Raw genomic sequence first — 21034 nt, 5'->3', positions numbered from 1 at the left:
AATGAAGTCGTTTTAATCTCACGACAGCTTGAAACTGCACAAGTTTGACTGCCTTTGTGTGGTATTTAAGAATGAGGTGAATAAGTACTGTTTGATTTAGATTAATGCTATGGCGTAGTAATATTTTCATGAGAACAAAGGGCCTACAGACACTGTGAAAAGCTAAGTATTGTGAATACAATTATAGATTATCAGCGCTTACGTCATTGTCCATTTACAGGAAAGCTGAGCTCTCTGACACGAGTGCTGTGCTGGAGGCCTTCAAATTTATTGAGAGTGCCGCAGCTGAGTTCAGTGATGAAGATGAGGAGGAGGATAGCGAGGGGAAAGACAGGACTAATGTGGATTCCAGGACGGTAATAAACCAGCATTTCTACACCTTACAAACTCAGCATTTAACTCAGTGTTTTTTTGCTGTGCAACGATAAAGACTGCCCTTAATATTTCATCCCAGATCTTGAGGAAGAAGCCCGCATCGTCATCATCATCATCGCCAGCCAGTATGGACACCAGTGAGGACCCTGACACAGAGGAGGCATTGAAGGGCTTTGACTTCCTGTCCAGCCCAGACGAGATGGACACCTCGTCAGAGTCCAGAGGCCCTGGAGACGGGACAGACTGGGGTGAGTCGCGTCTGTCATGAAATTAACATGAACAATTGCAGGTGGAACAAAAATTACAATTTAGACTCCAGAAATGCATTTACAGTATCAACAATATCATCAGGTGAATCTATTTTCTCTTGCACAATGATACAATAGTAAATAAGTATTTAATGCAGTTATATTAACGTTTTCTTAACCCTTGTGCTGTCTTTGGGTTAAGGGAAGGTGAAAGGAGAAAAGAAGGAATGAAGGAAGGAAAGGGAGTAAGGAAGGGAGGAAAGAAAGGAGAAAAGATGGAAGGAAGGGAGAAGAGATGGAAGGAAGGAAGTAGGAAAGGGAGGAAAGAAGGAAGAAAGGAGAAAAGAAGGGAGGAAAGAAGGGAGAAAAGATGGAAGAAAGGAGAAAAGAAGTAAGGAAGGGAGGAAAGAAGGGAGAAAAAGATGGAAGGAAGGGAGGAAGTAGGAAAGGGAGTAAGGAAGGGAGAAAAGATGGAAGGGAGGGAAGAAGGAAGGAAAGGGAGTAAGGAAGGGAGAAAAGAAGGAAGAAAGAAGGAAAGAAGGAAAGAAGGAAGGAAAGGGAGTAAGGAAGGGAGAAAAGATGAAAGGGAGAAAAGAAGGAAGAAAGAAGGAAGGAAGGAAGGAAAGGAAGTAAGGAAGGGAGAAAAGATGGAAGGGAGGAAAGAAGGAAGAAAGAAGGAAAGAAGGAAGGAAAGGGAGTAAGGAAGGAAGAAAAGATGGAAGGGAGGAAAGAAGGGAAGGAAAGAAGGGAGAAAACGAAAGAAGGGAGGAAGGAATGGAGAAAAGGAAAGAAAGGGGGAGGGAAGAAGGAAGGAAAGGAGAAAATAAGGAAAGAAGGAAGGAAAAGCAAAGAAGGTAAAAAAGGAACGAATGACGAAAGGGAGGTAGGAAGAAAAAGGAGTAAAGGAGGGTGAGGAAAAGAGGAAAGGAAGAAGGAAGGAAAGAGCATGGCAGGAGGAAAGAGGGATAGAAGAATTGGGTCATTTTGACCCAACAACAGCACAAGGGTTAAATTGTTGATTCAATTTGGTGGCTTTCCAGAAACACTTCAGTTCTCATTCATATGTCATGTTGTTATCATGAGTCATAATGTTGGGAGTGTCTCTGTTTAACCCATAGTTTATCTCCTCCACTGTGTGTTCCCATAGCCAGCCTGTGACCACAATGTGTCTTCCACTTGTGTGTCATCAGATCAACCCTGATTTCCTTTGTGTGTCACTTGATCTTTAGACCAAATTCAGAAGAAAATGGGCTGGATGTCATGCTGAAATATTCTTTAAGTCTGTACTCAGATTTGAGTCGAATCTAAGATTTAAAAAATCGTTTGATCTTTAATATATAACGTATGTTTGCTTTGTGCTGCTTGATAATTAAGCAACTGTTCAAATCACAGACTTCCACACACGGCATTAATTTCCCTGCAACAACTCTGATTTGTCTAAAAAAAAGAAAGAAAAAATAAAAAGATTGGGGATATTCAGAACACGACTGTGTGTACTGCTCCCAGTTGTTTCATTGAAGGGGATAGTGGCTTATTGAAAAAGAAAAGAAAAAGCTCCTCTCAGACTTGAACAACTCGCCAGTCCCTGGATCAACAGCGTGACCGGCGTCTGCAGCTTACTCTCTCTGCCAGGCCACTTGCTCCTTGACCAGGGCAGTTCCTCAACAGCCTCTCGGTCTGGTTTTTTTCCCCTTATGTAGAGAAGGACGAGCAAGGTCCTATTTCTGAGGCGTGGGACGTGGACCCGTGTCTGATAAAGGAACTCAAGGAGCAGTACAAAAAGGAGCGCAGGGGGAAAAAGGGGGTGAAGAGTAAGTCCTGTTAGGCATTGCTGCCTCCCTCCTTCTCCTCTCTTTTTAGAGCCTGACTTTCCTGAGTTCAGCTGAAAAAGCCTCAAAATCAAATCTGAGCATCTTCATTATTTTCTCATCTCCTTTTCTAGCTGCTCCTGGTTTGGCCTCTTTCTGTCGTCTTTTACTTTCATGCTGAAATCTCTTCAATCTTCCAGCGACTGCTTGCGCACACTGAATGTCATGATGATTTCCCTTCCCAATCTATAATGCTTGATGCATGTTTGTCCGTCCCATTTAAGTGTTTTCTTTCTTCTTTTATATCCATGTCCACATCATTATCTTGTTCACACGATTTTAAATATCAGATCAGTGTGGCATGTAGCTGTGATAATAAGGCCATCTGTGTCCCATCTGGGCTAGTGATGGTCTCTGCAGTCATCCGTTTCTGTGTCTTCTCCAGGAATAAAAACATAATGATCACCATGTTTATCATCGTCTGTCCGCCCCATTGATACAATGATAACAAATAATTTAGCTGCTGATTTTAAATGAATATCAGATAAAAGCTTTTTCAGTGAATCGTAGAGTTGACTCAGCTGAATACTACTGCTCCCAAAAATATCAGCCCACTCAAGACTCATTCAGCACCAGAGAGCGCTCAGATTCTGCATTTATGAGACCCGAGCGGCTGCTTTCCCTCCTGATCATGAGATCAACAACTCACTTTGTCTCGCTTTCCTCCTCATTTGACTGCAGCACAACTCTTTACACTTTGCTTTCTTCCCATATGGTTTACCAAAACATTTTTTTTTATTTCTCTTCACTCTGTTTTGGTGCTTTGTGACTTTTGGTTGATGTGTCAAGGAGTTCTTGTGGGCAGATTTTTTTTCATTTCTTTATTTTTATTTATTTTTTAATACATGTAGTTTCTGTTTCAGTCAAAAAGTGAAATTAAAAGATCAAAACCACTCGCACGCTGTGTCTGTCCTGGGAATACAGGCATAACAATATCTACCCTGAATCTGACCATAAGGGATAAAATCCACCCACATACATCTGTGAAGCCTCCAATCAGCCTTTAGCGTCGTTGTTATTTTAAATCCATTTTAGTGTTAAAACATGTCGGTGGATTTTAATGAAGCTTTAACGGAGACATCAAGCTTTTGATGGCTCAAGCTTTTTAAATGTCCATCACACCGCCTTCTCTTGTTTTCAGTTAACAGGCTGCTGCTTGAATCTTTGTATCGTTGATTATTGATTAATGCAGCTTTGTATGTTCCCATTTGAAGAGTTATAATGCTGTTGGCAATAACTTCAAACATTTCTCATGTAAGGCGGAAGAGATGACTGAAAATCTAGTTTCTTCTTTAGCCAAGGTAAATATTGGGATCAGTTTGAAAAAAACGTCAAAAGACAAGAATCTAGTATTAGTTTAATTAATATGTTTCTTTGGCTGACTGTTATAACAGCCAACTCTGTTTTATAGAAGTCTCCAGCACACAGCCTCTATTGTGCCTCAACATCTCTTTTAAAAAAAATCTTTCTATCTAACAAAGACTGCTGATGGCTTCCTTTTCTCACTTTTTTCTTTTACATTGTGTATTTATTGATTTCTTTTCTATCTTGTGAGTGCTGTCTCCTTCCATACTCATTCAAGCCTTTTCTTTCAGCCTGTATGCATTTTTTTTTCTGATGAAAGTTTCTGTTTTTTACTTTCTTCATTTTGGTGTCTCCTCAACTGCATGTCTGGTTTGTCAACGGTTCATCTCACTTGTTAACAGGGCCCAACCGGTCCAAGTTACAGGACATGCTGGCCAACCTGCGGGATGCCGAGGACTTGTCTCACCAACAGCCTCCATCCACTCCTCAGGCCCGACCCAATGCGCCCCGCTTTAACGAACATGAGGGAAACCGACCAGATGAAGGTGCTTTAGAAGAAGCAATTAAGTGTAAACTCTTTTATGAGACTGGATTAAGTTCCTTCCACCTTTTTGCTGCCTGTTTCAGCTTGTGTTTTTATCTTCTCAATGTTTCTTCAGTGGAGGCGCTTACTTTCCCACCCACCTCAGGGAAGTCGTTTATTATAGGCACGGACGAGGCCATGGAGAGCGAGCTGGGCTTGGGGGAGCTGGCCGGGCTCACAGTGGCCAACGAGGCTGACGGCCTGGTATATGATGTAAGTGGGAAGAGGCAGAATGCATTTGGAGAGCTATTTCTGTTCATGTTCATGTTACTGTCAGAACCTAATGAGAAGCAGCCATCTAATGCTACATGTCCACTACTTAGCCTCGTTGTTCAGTTCCAACACAAATCTGATTTGATGGTCCACATTCATAACTTATTCATAACAAAAGTCTCTTTGATCAGGCTTTCACGTGAACACTGAAACGGTACATGTGTGCACCAGATACCACTGGGCATGTGTCATTTGATTTGACAAGAGACCATAATAAAGCCAGATTTGATTGAGACAGGATGGCAGCTATTCCAGCTGTTTTTGGTGACGTTTCTCTACTGACAATTGTCACTTTATCCTTTTGCTGATTGATTTTTAGCACGTTGTACATGCAGGACCACTCACTGGTGTGGTTGCCATTCCGGTTGTCAGAAAATCAGAGCTACCTTAACATTAAAAAGTGAAGGTGATTCAGTAAGATATTATAAGGAGAGTTAAATATCTGCTCACGGTCTGTTCTGTGAACATGGTCTAAGAGAATTTCTTAATGATGTTCTCTAAGGATGTTTATCAAAAATATGCATTAAAAATGTAAATAAGAACTTTTTTTTTATTACCTGAAAAATAATTTTCCTAGAATTACTGATTAACTACAAAATTACTACATTGCGATAAATTTGGAGTTTTATTCTTGCTGTTCTGTTACCTTTGCTTTCTTTTAAAAAAAAAACATAAACACACTAAAATCTAGATATTACTGATTAATAAACACAACAGCTTTAACAGGGACCTTTCTGGATCTCAGTATGTGTTTAGTGAAACTGTTAACACTTAATTTGGATATAAAGTTCTGATGTTCTCTCCTCAGATTGGCAACAACACAGATGCCATGAGGAAAACCTGGAACCCCAAGTTCACTCTGCGGAGTCATTTTGATGGGATTCGCGCTCTGACCTTCCACCCCGTGGAGCCGGTCCTCGTCACCGCTTCAGAGGACCACACGCTCAAGATGTGGAATTTACAAAAGACTGCGCCAGCCAAAAAGTGAGAATTTCTTTTTTCATAATGAAATTAACCATTTTAGATTCATGGCTTTGATGAATTTATGGCAGTTTCTACCTTATTTGTTTTGTTAGACACTGATTTATGCTTTTATGCAGCAAATACACACGTAGCCTATACAGGACTGTCTCAGAAAATTAGAATATTGTGATTTTCTGTAATGCAATTTAAAAAAACAAAAATGTCATACATTCTGGATTCATTACAAATCAACTGAAATATTGCCAGCCTTTTATTATTTTAATATTGCTGATCATGGCTTACAGCTTAAGAAAACTCAAATATCCTATCTCAAAAAATTTGAATATTCTGGGAATCTTAATCTTAAACTGTAAGCCATAATCAGCAATGTTAAAATAATAAAAGGCTTGCAATATTTCAGTTGATTTGTAATGAATCCAGAATGTATGACATTTTTTGTTTTTTTTTAATTGCATTACAGAAAATAAAGAACTTTATCACAATATTCTAATTTTCTGAGACAGTCCTGTATATAAGACCTATTTCATTGTTGGTGTTTATGCGTTTATGTTATTCATGTCACTCTATAACATCACCAAATGTTACATGCATGTGGGGGCACTTTTCTGCCGCCCTGTAGCTTGATGCACTGAGCTACTTTTAGTTTATTTCCCACATGTAGCTCAGACTTAGCAACGGAGCACATGAACCATATCTTATGTGACTGGAGGCTGATGAATGTTGAGAAACTGTACGTTTTGCTGACATTGCAGCAATTCATCTTTCTGCCTGTCTTAAAAATGACAACGAATGAATAGTAGCGGGAAATGGCAAGAAGAAGAATGTTACCAAGCAGACCAAACACATTTGTTGTGGTCCACACCACCGTGGAGAATGTGAATCATTTCAGCACAGCTCTCTAGAGAGTATAGCTCATCATCATTACACCACCATCACATCATTCAGCTGCAGGAAACTGCATGTGACCAAAAAAGCAGAAGTCATGCTTCCTTGCAAAACGTATTAAACCATGTCACAACTCTGCAGCCCACACACACATTCTGTATTAAGCACACTGAAGGTATTTTGAAGTCGGGGTGTCGTGAGTAAGACCGTGTCAGAGGGTGATGCAGCGCGTGCAGTTCAGTAGTCAATGCCACAGCAGTGAATTGTTCATCTGTTTGTGGCTTCAAGCAGTTTTACAGTGATATTGTTGAATCGAATTGGTTTGGCCTGTCATATTAATGAAGTCGCTGTTTCCAGGAGTACATCTTTAGACGTGGAACCCATCTACACTTTCAGGGCCCACAGGTAAAAACACCACACACGAGTCACTTCTGCTCGACGAAAATCTTGTGGTTTACAATGTCAGAAGTCTTATAATTCATTCTTCTTTAAATCGTAGGGGGGCTGTACTAAGTGTGGTGATGAGCACCACAGGGGAGCAGTGTTTCAGCGGAGGGGTTGACGGGACTATCCAGTGTTGGAACACGCCCAACCCCAACATCGACCCCTATGACTCCTACGGTAACCGCGGTGCTTTGATTGGATCTGAAGCTTTTCTTATCAAATCATGATAGCTGATAGGGCTCACCTATGTTCTCCATGACCAGAGGTGTCAAGTAACGAAGTACAAATACTTTGTTACCTTACTTAAGTAGAAATATTGGTTATCTATACTTCAATGGAGTAATTATTTTTCAGACGACTTTTTACTTTTACTCCTTACATTTTCACACAATTATCTGTACTTTTTACTCCTTACATTTTAAAAACAGCCTTATTACTCTATTTCATTTTGGCCTTTAAAAAAAACTATCCAGTTAAATTGCTCCATCCGGATAGAGTGAATTTGGTTGTGGTTGTTTCAGATGTTCTTGTCCAGTTTTGTTCTTACATCCGTTGCCCTCAGATTCCTGCAACTAAACTTGGATGTACATTCCAATAAAGGTTAGGATAAATGATAACATGAACATGAAGTTTGACTTTTTGCACCATTACAATACTTATAGGCAACTAGTCATCATATCTCCTGCTCTCTGAAACACATGTTAATGCTCAATAGTACACATATGGTTCTTTAATATATTATTATACTAAGATGCATTCATTTTCAATGGCTTTTGTCCTTAATGGCTTTTTTCCCCCTTACATTATTTTTAATTTTATACTTTAAGTAGTTTTGAAACCAGTACTTTTTTACTTTTACTTGAGTAAAAAATTTGAGTTGATACTTCAACTTCTACAGGAGTATTTTTAAACTCTAGTATCTATACTTCTACCTGAGTAATGAATGTGAATACTTTTGACATCTCTGTCCATGACAGACCCTTCGGTGCTGCGTGGAGCGCTGAGCGGACACACGGACTCAGTCTGGGGCTTGGTTTACAGCAACGCACACCAGCGCCTCCTCTCATGCTCTGCAGATGGAACTGTGAGACTGTGGGATGCCAATACCACCTCCCCTGCACTTGCTGTTTTCAACGAAAATAAAAGTAATGGCTGATTCCTGTAGTCCTGTTTTATATATGTGCTGTATGTGTGTGGTTGTATGATATTTGTATTTATTTATGCATGAAATTCTGTGTTTTCTCAATATTTCTCAGAGCTGGGAGTTCCATCCTCAGTAGACCTGGTGTGCAGCGATCCAGCCCACCTGGTCACATCCTTTACAAACGGGCAGCTCGGCCTCTTTAACATGGAGACCCGCCAGCTGGTCCTCAGTCTGGAGTCCAACTTGGAGCCAGGTGGGTTTTACTAATGCTGAAAGTTTCCCACCAACAAGGCTTGGTTGGTTAGACCCAAATACAGCTGATGGGTTTGAACTGCAGTGGGAGGAAATTAACAACAAGCATCCATTCAATTGCTAAATGATATACAGTTGAGTTGAAACACACATTTTGATACTACACTAGTTTGGCTCAATGCTTACATCTAGTGGTGGCTGTAAGAAGAGCATGTAGGTTTGTGAAAACGTGTTGCATGTGAAAAATACAGTTTTCCTCTCTGATGCTCATTTAGTGATTCCAGCACCAGTGATATTAATTTCACTGTATATTTTGGCATGAAAACTGGTTTATTATACCACAGCGACTTGTCTGTGAAAACGGGGAAAAAAATGGTCAGGTAATTTCATATATGCGGGAGCATTAAGCTATGATATTTGCTTCAAGTAAGTTTAAGTAATGATAAGCTGTTAAACTGAAGAAAATGCAGTTCTTGTTGAAGTTCTTGTTATTAATAACTATAATATTAGTGATGGTAATAAAAAGAAAGCATATTTCTAAAGCAGTGACCTCAATCTCATACCACTACCACCCTAAACGTAACTGATACATTATGTTGGGTCTTATACATCACACTACATTATCATGTGTCTATACCGGGGGTCAGCAACCCGCGGCTCTAGAGACGCATGCTCTTTAGTGCCGCCCTAGTGGCTCCCTGGAGCTTTTTCAAAAATGTTTGACCTTTTTTTTCCTTTTTTTTTTTCCTTTTTCTTTTTTTCTTCCCTTTTCCTTTTTTAATCTTGACATTTCGACTATTTTCTCGACATTTCGACTTTTTTCTCGAGATTGTAGTTCAACATTAATCTCGACAGTTTGACTTTTTTCTCGACATTTCGACTTTTTTCTTGACTTTTCAACTTTTTCTTGACATTTTGACTTTTTTCTCGACATTTTGACTTTTTTCTCAAGATTGTACTTCAACATTAATCTTGACATTTTGACTTTTTTCTTGACATTTCGACTTTTTTCTCGACATTTCGACTTTTTTCTCAAAGTGCATAATGAAAAAAAAAACAACCTTCCCCCAGTTCTAACTAATATAGAAACATGCAGCATGTTTTGTCTTCATTCTAAGGCTGATACAAGACTTTTCATTTTTTGTGGCTCCAGAAATATTAGTTTTTTGTGTTTTTGGTCCAATATGGCTTTTTCAACATTTTGGTTGCCGACCCCTGGTCTATACAGTTAATGTCATGTTACAAAATGTTACACCACAAAACACTGACTGTGTCAAGGACTCATTAATTAGTACCAAGTGTCAAATTTCACTAAAAATGTAAAAGGAAAAGATAAAAGTGTCTTTCTTGCTGTGTGAAGTCTGATTTCTCATCTATTTGTAACCAGGCACTCCCTGTCAGATCAACAAGGTGCTCAGCCACCCCACACTCCCCATCACCATCACCGCACAGGAGGACAGACACATCAAGTTCTTTGACAACAACAGCGGGAAGCTGATTCACTCCATGGTGGCCCACCTGGATGCCGTCACCAGCTTAGCTGTGGACCCCAATGGACTTTATCTCATGTCAGGCAGTGAGTACCGAGCAGCCGGTTCCTCCTTGTGCTGTATGAAGGTGCAGACGCTCAATCACCCGGGTCATGGTAACCCTCGCAAGGCCCTCACAATACCGGCTTTTGTTTAGGGAACATTTCGTGGTCTCGTTGCTTGTATGTAAGAGCCACTTTCCAGAAAAGGCGTTAAATCTAATCACCTCTTTTTTCCGCCTCCCAAGGTGGACAAAAAAGGCATAAAAAAGAAGAACGGCTTGTGTATGTCAGTGCCATCCACCCATTCCGTAATTGAGTGAAAAGTCTGAGAATTAAACAGTTTTCTGATCACTATGTACACGTGCAACACCTTTACAGGGAAGAACCCCCCCTATGCATCATTATTCTTATTCACTCGCTGTAATTATTTAAAGGGGACCTAATATGGCATCTAATACCTATTTTAAACAGGCCTTGAATGTCTTAAATACAAGCTTTTGATTGTTTTTGCTAAAAAAAATTGAAATTCAGCCTCTGATCCATGTCTTTATCTTCCCATTCTCTAACCTCATTCTCTATGAGGGATTCTGAGTGGGCGGGGAGGCTATGATGATGAGGCTCTGTGCTGATTGGCTGCCTGAATGACGCGATACACCGCTACGAAAAAATGGCGGAAGCTCCGGCCGGCGGAGTTAGTTGTGGGCGTGGTTTCACGCATCGCTCCCGTCGTTACGTAACGAAAGGGAGCAGAATCTGAACGGCTCGTAGATCCACATCACACTGGATGGCTCATCCGGGCGGCTGTACAGACACTGCAGCTTTCCTCCTTCTCTGAGTTGGCAGGCTGAGGGGAGACCACTTTATATATGTTAAAGCAAGAAAAAACGTGTTTTTCATAATAGGTCCCCTTTAAATATTCTGAATTGGGGGGGATGCAGAAATAGAAAACGTCTTAGTTGTTGAGACGATGAAATCAGGCGCTACTTTATTAGAACATCTTTCTCTTGCTCGGGCCAGTATGTAGAGGCCAGCGGATTAAAGTTGCTGACCCACTTGGATGTAAATCTTACAGAACGCCAGTATACCGGGGCTTAATGGCTGGACTCCCTTTTCTCTTGTTCTTGACTGTCGTCTAACATTTGGTTTGATGATTTGATGGCTAGGTTAAATAATATACAGGACTGTCTCAGAAAATTAGAATATTGTGAGAAAGTTCTTTATTTTCTGTAATGCAATTTAAAAAAAAAAAAAAAAAAAAAAAAAAATGGCATACATTCTGGACAAATCAACTGAAATATTGCAAGCCTTTTATTATTTTAATATTGCTGATTATGGCTTACTTACAGTTTAAGATTGCCAGAATATTTAAATTTTTTGAGATAGGATATTTGAGTTTTCTTAAGCTGTAAACCATGATCAGCAATATTAACATAATAATAGGCTTGCAATATTTCAGTTGATTTGTAATGAATCCAGAATGTATGACATTTTTGTTTTTGTAATTGCATTATAGAAAATCACAATATTCTAATTTTCTGAGACAGTCCTGTATACCATGTATAGTGCCAATGTTTATTGTATGTTTGAAATTTGATGACTCCTAAGTTATATCTTTCATGGGCAAGATGCGCTGTTATTTTGATGCTGACATGTGAAAAAAGATGTCACATTTAGTAACAGATGACCTCATTGGAACAGGGATGAAACCTTTACAGCATCTGTCTGTCTCCACCACTGAACCTTCGTACCAGTTATCACTTCTAAATGTTTGTGTTCTCCTAACATTATGGGAAGAAAAGTTGTCTCTTTTTGTAAACCATGCTATGTGTCACCTGTCATCCTCTCCACAGGCCACGACTGCTCCATCCGTCTATGGAACCTGGAGAGTAAAACCTGCATCCAGGAGTTCACAGCTCACAGAAAGAAGTTTGAGGAATCGATCCACGATGTGGCGTTTCATCCATCTAAATGCTACATCGCCAGCGCCGGGGCGGACGCTCTCGCAAAGGTGTTCGTATGACGCGGAGCTGCGTGTCCGTCCACAGCCCTGCTCTCTGACTCAGTCTCCCATGATCAGGGACCAATAGAGACACAGCAGGGGGAGGACCGTCAGGCAGGGGTCCAGTCCCCACCTCACACAGCCCACTGGTCTCCTGTGAAACTGCAAGCCTCAAACAAGCTGTGACTGTATAGAAGGGGCTCACACGGAGGCCATCAGGAGAACTGCTCTCTGGTCCCCCACCCACCATCCAGGCAGGCCTGGGTGGGACCGGTCACAGTGCCCCTACAGACAAACTTAAGCTTTACCTCCACAGAAAGGAGGCTCAGGACAAGTATTAATTTGGAGTGGAGGAAGGAGGTTCCCAGGTCCTTCCTCCTCTGCCCCTGTTCCAGATCCCTCAGGCCCGCAACCTTTCCTCTCAGAAAAACCAGGTCCAGCTCCCGTACTCCAAGTCAGTTTTGTGTTGTGTTTTGGAAACGTGGGCTACCGAAGGCTCGCTGGAGCCACGTGGGCCTCTCCGGCTTCCTCTTCTCTGCTTCCCAGAGTGACTCTGCTTGCTGGCCTGCCTTTATTTTGAAAAACCGATATTGACAAATGTGCCTTTGCTTTAAAAAGGTCTTGAAAATGTTATTTTAACAAATTTGTTTTGGAGAACAGGGAGGGTGGGGGTGGTGAAGAATCAAAGCTGGTTGTCACAATGTGTTTGATTTTAACATTGGATGTAAAATTACAAATACTTATAATAAACAAAATATATATTCAGTCTTAAAATTTACTGTGCAGCGTGAGTTTGAGTGCTCATTTTTGATAAGTGTGGTTGGGGACTCAGTTTTATGCGTTTCAGGACAAAACTGGTAGAGTGATAAAGACCATTAAATATATTGCCTGTTTGTTAGATTCAAGTAACTGTGCACTTCAGAAGTAAGATTACAAACATATGTGTCCAAAGTAAACCATTCTGGTTATATAACTGCAACTCAGACTTGGTTTTAGATGTTAATTTTAGGAGTAACTAACAGATTTTGGCCAGTTTGCTCTTGTTTGAATTGAATGGCGTGTACTGTATGTAGTTTTCCCCAGCTGTGTGGACATGCTTGACTACAATGTGATGCATCATGTATGTCCTGATAATTACAATAGTCCAGTGTTTAGCAGGAAATTAGTGCAGTACTTTAGGACTATTTGAAATAATGGTTTAACCATCCAACACTGAGGGATTCAATTCTGGTTTACTGTAAACGGGGGAGGTTTAAAAGGAAAAGGAAAACAAAAAAAAAAGTAAATCAAGGTATTGTACATGGAGATGCAGCTTCAAATGAGCCATTTTCACAGTCACTGGTTTGTATATGAAAGTATGTTCAAAATAAAACCTGCTGTAAAATATTAATCATGCTTTGATTTTGGTCCTTCTACGAACATGAAAGCTGTTTGCTCTCCCAAGTGAGACATTTCTATTTCTAATTTTACTGGAGAAAAAAAGGTTGCACTGTTGACAGCGCAAAAAAACTCCTTCAACTTATTTTTTTTTTTTTTTTTTATATTCCTTGTTACATGTTGGTCTCCAGGTCTTACGCCTGACGTTCACCTGAAGAGCCACCATGACCTCCAGCAGACCCTCGTGAGCCTGAACAGCTGATGTTTTTCAGTAACTTTAACTCAAATTTTGACGTTTTTATTCGTCTCAAAAATACATTTAATGAGCAACGGTTGGTAAGGATTTGTTTTGAATTTAAAGTATTTCAAAGTTAAAGGTTTAGAGCCATGAAAGATGGATTAACTGCACAAGTGATGATTTCGTTCTAAACTTAAAACGTTTTAGTTGGACTGAAAACTTTGTTGCAGTAAATTGACTCTGAATTTTGAGTTTTTTCCCTTAAATCACTGATGAAAGACCTTAAATGTGTGAGCAATAATCAGCTTCATGTTGCCATAGGTATCGTGCAGATGTTTCATAATCTGTGATGAATCAAATCAAATCTTGAGACCTGTTTTGCATCTGATTCAGTTTTGACCAAAACAAAACATAAATGCATCAACAGGAAAAAAAGAGGACAAATAACCCACTTAATGTTTTCTTTATTTTATTAAAAACTGCAAAATATATATATTTATATATTGATCAATTATCTGAACATCATAAGCAGAAGGCTTTTAATAAGCATATGTACAAACAGCATAAGAGGGATAAAAATCATAAATACTCTTTCAACAGAACCGAGGAATGACTGCAATGTTAAAACCAACCGCTATTCGGAGACTGAGTCATTAGACATTTTGATCTGTTAAATCTACACCAAGATTTTTGAGCTCACTTCTCACCCGAGTCTTAGTTCCTTGATGTTAGATTAGCTCTCACACCCACCTCTTGTTTGCACATATGAATCACATCAACAGCAAAATCAGCACCTTAGTCTCCGAGAGGAACTTCAACAATGTCCCAACTATCACATCTCTCCTATTAGGAAGATCAAAATTCACCATGTGTGTTTAAAAAAAAAAAAAAAAAAGAGAGAGTATATCCCCTTTGCAGAGAATTGTATAAAAGCACCATATTAAGTTAATGGAGTGTTAAGCCATAAGAGGAAGTGTTAGGCATGCTTTACCATATCCCAGTGAGGTGGTTTTATCATTACTACTGTTCTGGCATCACTTCCCAATCAGGTACTATTGCATTTGTGTTTAAGGGTTTTATTAAGGTCAGTAAGTCAGTTACTGACGCTTTAAGAAACAACTTAACGTGCTGCCAAGCAGTAAAAGTTCCCAGTCCATCTGAATTCATCAAATCTTCACCCAAACATGGGAAAACTTGTTGATGTGTACATTTCAGACCAGATGATTTGCAGAATGTTCTAACGAAAAACTTAAAAAAAACTGTTGTGTTAATGGAGGATAATTATCGTCTAAAGCAGTATCTCAGAACCCAGATCTTAATAATATTATTACCAGAACTGTTAAGCCTTTTAAACTATTTGCTAACATAAATAAAGATCTGGTTTCAGCTTACAAACCTTTTTATAATGGTTGTCTTATTGGTACCGTTTGTCAAACAGATCTGGTCCGAGCTGTTTAAAGTGACGCGGGGTCACACTGTAGATGTGACGGAAATGATTCACCACTGGCACCACGAATGACTTTAGGACAAAATAGTGATCTGTTTTTTTTAATTTGTTTCGTTCCGACTCACAATCCTCACCTAAAGCCGACTCCCTCCCTCTCCAAATACGTTGCACCACAGCCAATTCAGAAACCGCCATCTGGGCAGCAGAGTGAGTACATTTACAATCAGTGTTGTGTTAGGACAGCCCAGACCCCCCGGGTCCCCTCCACGCCCGACCCCCCCTGCCGGCCCACGCTCAGTTCCTGGGCTGAGAGTTGAACTCCTGGCAGATGTTGTGGATGATCTTGGGCACAAATTTATAGAGGTTGTCGAACTCATCTACGAAAAAGGAGTGCTCCTTGTCGGGGTCCGTGGCGATGTACTCCAGCTCGTCCTGGGCCGCCCAGGCGATGCCGATGGAGTAGGCAATCACACCTGGATCAGGTAGGGGGGTGGGTGGGGGTGGGTGGCGGTGGGACAACAACAGATTAGGCCTGACACATGTTGGTCACTAACAAACACACCCTGCATGACACCTCAATGTGGACTGACACACCAGAGGGATGCCAAGACATTTTAGACTACGTTGACACTGCAGTTCCCAAGTGACCCAAATCCGATTTTTTGCTCATTTGTGACTCAGATCTGATTTGTTTATGACAGTGTGAACAGCACAAGTCACATGGAATCTGATCTTTTCAAATCAGATTCAGGTCGCTTCCATATGTGGTTCTAAATCGGATACAGGTCTGATGTTTTGCAATGCGACCTCAGTGTGAACAGCCAGGTCGGAATGAATGCGACTTTGACGTCACTTGAGAGCGACCGTTGTCATAATACTGCGCTGGCGGGGGCGGGAGTCACTCGGAAGCGATCGGAAAAGGTCAAGACAAACATGGAGGATAGCGGCGACGGAGCTAAAATGCGGCTTTCTTTCTCCTCCTCCTCTTCATTAACACTTGCTCACAGTTTCGTCGGCTTCCACCACACAAAAACTTCAAAATATACCCATGTACCCTCACTTCTGTTGCCTCCATGTTTACCGCCGTATGACGGCGTGCTGCGTGTGACGTCTTTGTTATTGTTCCTCTGCGCATGCGGGTCAGTTCAGGGCCGCGGTGCGTTCACACTCGAGTCTGATATAGGACACATTTTAAAAGATAATGTGAACAGCCACACAAAAAAATCGGATATGGGAAAAAATCGGAATTGAGTATTAAGGCCTGCAGTGTGAACGTAGTCTTTGGGTCTTTGGTGCTACAAGTAAGCATTTGTAATCATTAAGAACATATAATCTAGATCAGGGGGGGTGGATTCTGATCCTCCAGGGGTCGGGGTCCTGGAGGACCAGGATCCTCCACCCCTGGTTCAGGTGGTCTGGGAGTGTCTTGTTTTGGAGGATTCCTCACCTTGGGCGTGCACGGCCAGCGCAGGTGCCCTGACGTCATCGTAGGAGCGCCCGTCTGTGATGACGATCATGATCTTGCGCTTGTTGGGTTTGGACTTGCTGAAGAGCTGCTCGGCCGTGAAGGTGATGGCGGCGCCGGTGCTGGTTCCGCCGCTCCAGTAGTTGATGCGTTTGATGGCGTTCAGCAGCTCGGCCTTGTTGTCGTACTGGCCGAAGGCGAACTCCAGCCTCTGCTCGTACGTGTACTGCACGGCGCCGACCCTCGTGTCCGTGTCGGAGATCTCAAACTCCCGGGTGACGTTGGCCACGAACTGCAGTACCGTGCGGAAGTTCCCGGTGCCCACGCTGCTCGAGCCGTCGATGACGAAGGCGATGTCGTTGGCGTTCACGCAGGTCTTGCTGCACACCTGTGGCAAGACAGAAGGGCCAAGAAGCGGGCATGAAATGAACGCCCTGCTGAACAAAACGGCGTAAAAAAAAACGCCGTTATGAGCACAAAACCCGCCGTAAAAGTTTCCCACGGTCCTTAGACACCACTTTTTGAACGAGCGTAAAACACGCATTAAAAACTGCGTTTTTTACAACTATGACGCGTGAAAAAATGCCGTTTTGTACAACCATGACATGTGTAAAAAACTCAGTTTTCGTTCAAAGTTAAGATCCCTCCACCTTGATTTTTCCAGCCGTTAAAAGTGAACTGTTAGAAGCCAATGAGAAAGGAATCAGAGCAGACCACATCAATTCATCGCAGATCTCCTTTACAGTGATGGCTGCTCCGTTTGTTTGCGTTTTTTATACGCGTCATGTTCGTACCTGTCAAGTCTCCTGTTTTGGCCGGGAAACTACCGTATTTTACCCCTCTTTCCCTCCATCCTCCCGTATTAGTATTTTTGCATAAATTTCCTGTTTTACAATATAATAATTTTTAAAAAGCATTCCTGTGTCTTTCCAAACTGAATTGTCACTAACCTCGTGAGAACTGCCCCTTGCTGTTTCCTGGGTGGCAGTTCTTGCGAGTTTAAGGGTGACAACGGGAGCAAACTCGGAACAAATCAGAGAGATGGATGGATGTAACAAGAGTGAGGGCATTTCTGCCAAAAAAAAACAAACTTTGTGTAAATATGTCTAAAAATGGGATACCAAATTTACTTTCCTAAAGAGTAGCAGGATGGGGCTCAGTTACGCGTTCTGAAAGATATGTAACTGCGATGTTAGTGTCTCTCACGGGGAATGACCGATGTCTGTGTCATCAGTCATGAATGCCAGAGAGCCACATGAGTGAAAATTATACATTAAAATAAAATGTAAATGTTTCACTTGAAGACAGTCAATGTGTATATAAACTGAAAATATTTCAAATAAACACATGTGCTTTAATTCCCCTTTGTGGGGAATTTTCATTTAGGTTCTAATGTCCACAGCATTTCAGGGTCAACAAAGGTCGGCCTTTCAGATTCTAAAAACATAATTGTAGTTTGTAAGTGGTTGAAAGTTATTTTAGAGTTTTGAAGTGTCTTAAAATGTAATACTGGACCTCAGTTGGGCTGGTGGGACAGCGGCGGAAAATGTCCCTTATTTTTAAATCCAAAACTTGACAGGTATGGTCATGGTTGTATAAAACGTGTTCAATGAACGCCGCTTTTTGCAGAGTTTAAAGACCGTGGGAAACGCCAACTTTTACGGGTTTGCGCAGCGTCTACCGATGTAAAAACAGCGGCGTGGATGCTAGGCTAAAGCAAAGACTCGCTGCTCGTGAGATTTTAATGTCGACAACTATGTCATTGTCATGGGAACACGGTTCTACTACTTTGACTGGAGATGGCGTTACTCTCCCCACCCTAATTCAGTGCAGAACTGGGAGGAGAACATGACGACACGGCCCAGCAGAACGATCAGCAAGATCTGCTCCTACTTCGTGCAATCCATGGCAATAAATGGAAAAGCAATGGACAATCTGAAAGCCTCTGAGGTTTATCAATATCTGCACAGCAACAAAGTTGGTTGTGTCATGTCATACAAACATGATTGTTTTGTTTATTTGAAAGCAAATGTAGAGCCCAGCCAGTGTTTGAACAATGCGTGGCGTAATGCTTGGGTGCTGTGACTGAAGCTGGAGAAGTCAAAACTGTGGGATGTTCGTGTTGCTGGACCTGGAGATCATGTTCCCATTCAGCTGCGATGCTATGGAAGGTAACAAGATTATTTGATCATTGTAGCCTAGGCCTATATGTCTTTATTTTTGGTATCCGAACTACATCATAGTCTACTTGGCTAGAGTGCAAAGTGTGTGTGTTTAATTTTTCTATTATATATATTATATTATACGCTTAAACGCTGCTTTTTATGGCGGGTTTTGTGCTCATCATAACGGTGTTTTTTAACGCTTTTTTGTTCAGAAGGCCGTTCATTTCATGCCCGCTTTTTGGCTCTTTTGCTTGCCATACTCACCAGCCGGTCCGTGTCGCAGATGCGCTTCACCAGTGGCTGCACGGCCTTCCTCAGGGCGAACCAGCTGTTCACGGGGAGGGAGAAGAAGCCGTTGGTCCGACACACAGCCTGCAGGACCGAAATAAATAAATAATAAATATTAAAGAAATTAAAATACCACATTGCAGATTTTCTTTTAATTCTTTCACTGATGTGATAATACTCCACCTTGTCAACAAAGCTGGCCTCCACTAGGTTTTGTTTCTCATCTTCATCAGGGCCTTCAATGGTGACAAAGAAGATGTTGATGCCAGACTCACGGGCGAGCCGGGACGCCTCCTCCACCTTGTCCGTGGGCCAGCCGTCCACCAGCACCACGGCCACGTTGGGCGCGGCCCCGCGGTTCCCGTTGCCGTCGCTGAAGTACTGCTTGTTGATGTAGGAGAGGGCCTTCCCTGCGGGGACAGCAGGGGGCGGCAGAGAGCCGGTTACGGTGCTGCTAGTTCATGTTCAAGTCTGTGGTTGAAACGAGGGCATGAGCTTCAGGGAGAACCAATGTGCTATAATAAAACTCCACACAGGGAGCTGTATCTGTGGCAAACAGAGAGATACTTCGGTGTTTTAAGTGCTTGTAATAGTGTCACTATAAAGATAGTGGCATCCTGTCATTTAGTTTGTCAGTGGCTGCGTCCGAAATTCCATACTTCCACCCTGAGGACTTGCTTTTGCACACTTGCGCTTTTTGCACGCTACTTCCTCTTGCACATATACTAGACTTTTATTCTTTTTAACTGTTTTTTTTTTAACAACTAATCTACTCTGCTTTTCTTCTTAAACTGTTCTGTTGCTGGCTGATTAACCGAATCTCCCTACGGGGACAATAAAGGTTTTCATTCATTCATTCATAATGAGTATGCAAAAACAGTATGTGAGATTTTTTAGTGCGTGTGAAACATTAGTACGTACTCAATAGTATATATCCATACTCATTCCGGAAAAATGTATTAGTGTGGATTGTGTGGATTGATGGACACTAGCTAAGCAGAAACTTCCCACAATGCAATGCAGCAGTGTTTGGTTGCTAAGTGATACGTATATGTCATAAGTATAATATTAAGTATAATAATATTATGATTTAATATTTTAATATTTGTATATAATAATATTATATAATGTCATCTTGTTTCGGCCAGGATAAACGTGAAAGAGCGCAGCGGAGCGCTGCTATGCTGCTACTACTGCTGTGACACATCACTTCCTCCCAACGGCAGGAAGTGCCGTGTGCGCTCTTAATAGTACGTCCGAATTAATGCACACTACTGATATTTACTCAAAAGTGTGCCGAACTTAAGTATACTTTTTAGTATATACTGTTTAGTACGGCATTTCGGACGCACCAGTGTCTCATTGGCAAGGCAAGTTTATTTGTAGGCTATAGCACAATTCGTAGTGTAGTGATTTCATGACCGGTGTTATATGGTCCAGTTTCCTGGTGTTTGTAAAGACTCTGGCAGCAGCATTCTAGATCAGCTGCAGCTGCCTGATAGATTTATTGTTAAGGCCTGTAAAGATGCCATTGCAATAACTCAACCTACTGAAAATGAATGCATTAATATGTTTTTCCATGTCTTGTTTAGACATCGGTGGTCTTCCCAAACGCAGGAGAGGCTCTGCTGGGAACCGTGAAGGCTGTAACCACCGCTCACACTGCAGCATAATTAAAGAGCACTTCTCTACGAACACATACAACACTATTTGTATCAGCATGCAAAGTTTAGCAGGTCATAAAGACACATGTGGCAGTGCACGCTTGCTGCTGACGCACCAAGCAAAGCAGAAAAACAGCAGAAAGAAAGCTGATCCCCGTGCGATGTTTCTGAGGAGGAGGACAACATGGCTTACTAGAAATGGGACTGTAATTTTACTCACACTGTCTCGCAGCAAATTTAGATTTAATGCTATCCCTGCTCGTGAAAATGTGCCTGGGCAGTAAAGCGTGCGATAATTGCAACCCTTTCACTTTCACACTCGTGCTTCTAGGCATTTGCTGTTTATGGCAGCTGACAGCGCGTCACTCACCCACGTTGGACTGGCCTCCCTTCTGCACAATCTTATCTACGGCTGACTTCACCTCTCTGGAGTTGGAGCAGGTCCTCAGACTGATCTCCGTCACAGGATCGTCTCTTCACACAAAGCAAGGGGCATCAC

The 21034-nt window shown here is 41.6% G+C and overlaps 2 protein-coding genes across 7 annotated transcripts in view; one reads left to right on the top strand and one right to left on the bottom strand.

Annotated features, from left to right (window-relative positions):
* The window catches only part of LOC133464179 (striatin-like), a 36741-nt gene extending 23460 nt beyond the window's left edge, over positions 1-13281 (top strand). The window contains exons 6-17 of one of the 2 annotated variants that reach the window (XM_061746224.1): positions 221-356; positions 455-623; positions 2324-2434; positions 4198-4341; positions 4456-4592; positions 5461-5636; positions 6879-6926; positions 7021-7142; positions 7943-8110; positions 8222-8362; positions 9749-9937; positions 11743-13281. In XM_061746224.1, the coding sequence (XP_061602208.1) occupies positions 221-356; positions 455-623; positions 2324-2434; positions 4198-4341; positions 4456-4592; positions 5461-5636; positions 6879-6926; positions 7021-7142; positions 7943-8110; positions 8222-8362; positions 9749-9937; positions 11743-11912 (1711 nt within the window). In that variant the 3' untranslated portion in view covers positions 11913-13281. The remainder of the gene's footprint in view (positions 1-220; positions 357-454; positions 624-2323; positions 2435-4197; positions 4342-4455; positions 4593-5460; positions 5637-6878; positions 6927-7020; positions 7143-7942; positions 8111-8221; positions 8363-9748; positions 9938-11742) is intronic. The other variant, XM_061746225.1, reaches the window with a different exon arrangement.
* A 678-nt stretch (positions 13282-13959) lies between these two features.
* Positions 13960-21034, bottom strand: part of vit (vitrin) — a 31737-nt gene continuing 24662 nt past the window's right edge. For all 5 annotated transcript variants that reach the window (XM_061746139.1, XM_061746140.1, XM_061746142.1 and 2 more), the window contains 5 exons: positions 20906-21009; positions 19055-19281; positions 18848-18955; positions 16401-16806; positions 13960-15426 (listed from right to left, as the gene is read on the bottom strand). In XM_061746139.1, the coding sequence (XP_061602123.1) occupies positions 15248-15426; positions 16401-16806; positions 18848-18955; positions 19055-19281; positions 20906-21009 (1024 nt within the window). In that variant the 3' untranslated portion in view covers positions 13960-15247. The remainder of the gene's footprint in view (positions 15427-16400; positions 16807-18847; positions 18956-19054; positions 19282-20905; positions 21010-21034) is intronic.

This window comes from Cololabis saira, chromosome 17, assembly GCF_033807715.1.
Source record: "Cololabis saira isolate AMF1-May2022 chromosome 17, fColSai1.1, whole genome shotgun sequence".
Classification (NCBI taxonomy): Eukaryota; Metazoa; Chordata; class Actinopteri; order Beloniformes; family Belonidae; genus Cololabis; species Cololabis saira.
The sequence above is the reverse complement of the archived record's forward strand: the minus strand, read 5'-3'. Positions and strand labels throughout refer to the sequence as shown.